The sequence below is a fragment of the Bos indicus genome, chromosome 15 (assembly GCF_029378745.1).
Source record: "Bos indicus isolate NIAB-ARS_2022 breed Sahiwal x Tharparkar chromosome 15, NIAB-ARS_B.indTharparkar_mat_pri_1.0, whole genome shotgun sequence".
NCBI lineage: Eukaryota > Metazoa > Chordata > Mammalia > Artiodactyla > Bovidae > Bos > Bos indicus.
In genome coordinates, this window is record NC_091774.1 from 51,093,128 (window position 1) to 51,095,648 (window position 2,521).

General features: G+C 44.7%; 1 protein-coding gene across 1 annotated transcript; it reads left to right on the forward strand.

Moving 5' to 3' along the window:
* The first annotated feature begins 1,015 nt into the window (after positions 1-1,015).
* On the forward strand, positions 1,016-1,960 carry LOC109569371 (olfactory receptor 52K1). Its single transcript, XM_019974718.2, has one exon. It carries the CDS (start codon positions 1,016-1,018, stop codon positions 1,958-1,960), a length of 945 nt encoding a protein of 314 aa, XP_019830277.1.
* The last annotated feature ends 561 nt before the right edge of the window (positions 1,961-2,521 follow it).

Consider the following 2,521-nt stretch of genomic DNA (forward strand, 5'->3'; position numbering starts at 1 on the left):
GGTAACCACTAGTTATATATGCTGCTGCTGCTGCTGCTAAGTCGCTTCAGTCGTGTCTGACTTTCTGCGACCCCATAGATGGCAGCCCACCAGGCTCCACCGTCCCTGGGATTCTCCAGGCAAGAACACTGGAGTGGGTTGCCATTTCCTTCTCCAATGCATGAAAGTGAAAAGTGAAAGCGAAGTCGCTCAGTCGTGTCAGACTCTTCGAGACCCCATGGACCACAGCCTACCAGGCTTCTCCATCCATGGGATTCTCCAGGCAAGAATACTGGAGTGGGTTGCCATTGCCTTCTCCTACTGAGCAGTTAATACGTCAATCACATTAAAACACATTGAGTTTTCAGTTCAGTCACTCAGTCGTGTCCAACTCTTTGCGACCCATGAACTGCAGCACAGCGGGCTTCCCTGTCCATCACCAACTCTTGGAGCTTGCTCAAACTCCTGTCCATCGATTGAGTTTTAATTTTTACAAATTGAAATAGCCGTGTCTGGCTAGTGGCAACCACATCAGATGTAGCAGTACTAGAGAAAATATACAAGTTGTGTGATTAATAGGAGCATTGGAAATTGTATGCATTATTTTATTTACCCAGACACCTAAGTCTGAGATTTATGAACAGAAAATTGGCTTTTATGATTGTGAGTTTAGCTTAATTATGCAGAAAAGGTACCAAGGTTTATTTTAAAGAAAATGAATTGGCTTAAATGTATTTTTACTGCTTTTTATCAGGCTATTTGAGATCACCATGAACACAGAAAACACTAGCTTTTCTCTATTCTTTTATGAAAATGTCTTGTGATATCCATTTTAATGATGTGTAATGTTCTATCTACTAAATGAGATTGAGCTCCTTGAGGGTAGAAATGTGGGTTATACTTCTCCATGTCTATGAGGACTAATACCTGATTTTGTTCAAGGTCCAGCAATGGAAATAAGGGCTAATGCTCCCAGGAAGTTTTACATAGGAGAAGTTACCTTGTAAAAACTGATGAAGGAGAATTTCCAGGAACCATGGCAGCCTCTAATATTACCTCAACCCATCCAGCTGCCTTCTTGTTGGTAGGAATTCCAGGTTTGGAGCACCTGCATGTCTGGATCTCCATTCCCTTCTGTTTTGCCTATACTTTGGCTCTTCTAGGCAACTGCACCCTTCTCTTCATTATTCGAGGTGATGCAGCCCTCCATGAGCCCATGTACCTCTTTTTGGCCATGCTAGCGATCATTGATCTTGTCCTCTCTTCTACAACACTTCCCAAAATGCTGGCTATTTTTTGGTTTAGAGATCGAGAAATCAACTTCTATGCCTGTCTGGTCCAGATGTTCTTTCTCCACTCCTTCTCCATCATGGAGTCTGCAGTGCTGCTGGCCATGGCCTTTGACCGCTATGTGGCCATCTGCAAGCCACTGCACTACAGCACCATCCTCACCGGGCCACTTATCACCAAGATCGGCTTGGCTGCTGTGACTCGGGCTGTGACACTAATGACTCCACTCCCCTTTCTGCTCAGACGCTTCCACTACTGCCGAGGTCCAGTGATTGCCCACTGCTACTGTGAGCACATGGCCGTGGTAAGGCTGGCCTGCGGGGACACTCGCTTCAACAACATCTATGGCCTTGCTGTGGCCATGTTCATAGTAGTGTTGGACCTGCTCTTTGTTATTCTGTCTTACATCTTCATCCTCCAGGCGGTTCTACAGCTTGCCTCTCAGGAGGCCCGCTACAAGGCCTTTGGGACCTGTGTGTCCCACATAGGTGCTATCTTGTCCACCTACACACCTGTTGTCATCTCCTCAGTGATGCACCGTGTGGCTCGGCGGGCTGCCCCGCATGTCCACATACTGCTTGCTATCTTTTATCTTCTTTTCCCACCCATGGTCAACCCCATCATCTACGGTGTCAAGACCAAGCAGATTCGTGATCATGTGCTGAGTCTATTCTGGAGAAAGAATGTATAGATATAAACTTTTTTTTCTTAAGCACTAGTCCTGAACCCATCAGTCCAGTGGATACTGAACTGAGATGGAGAGGAAAAACCTCAATAGGAAAATTTGAGTTTGGCAGTCCTCCAGTGTAAGTCCCATTCCTCACAAATCCAGTCAGATCAAACCAGATATGTTCCTATAGTTTCATAGCAGAGGTCTGATCTATTCTTGTAGGCTCATCACATGCGTAAGGACAACATAAAGACCCTTCCAAAGCATTTCTGTCATCTAGGTGAAAGACAGTAGAAATACTGGCTGAGATTGGTACAAGAAGCTGAGATTTTGGTCAGTTCTTCATCTAGACTGAGGAATTGAAGCACAAATTTTAAGACCCATATGCCAATACCACAACTAGTACTACTGAAATTGCCTCCAAATCCTTTCTGATAAGTGGACTTTAGCCTCTACCACTCTTTAGCCAACTACCACTCAATGTTATTAGCTCTACAGTTGAACAGCTCATGTCTAATGAGTCTTATTCCTCCCATTGAGTCAGTTTCTGAATTCCTTTCAGACTCATACTAATGGCCAACT

Coding starts and splice junctions, on each gene's coding strand:
- LOC109569371 (XM_019974718.2), top strand. CDS start 1,016: ATGGCAGCCTCTAATATTACCTCAACCCATCCAGCTGCCTTCTTGTTG.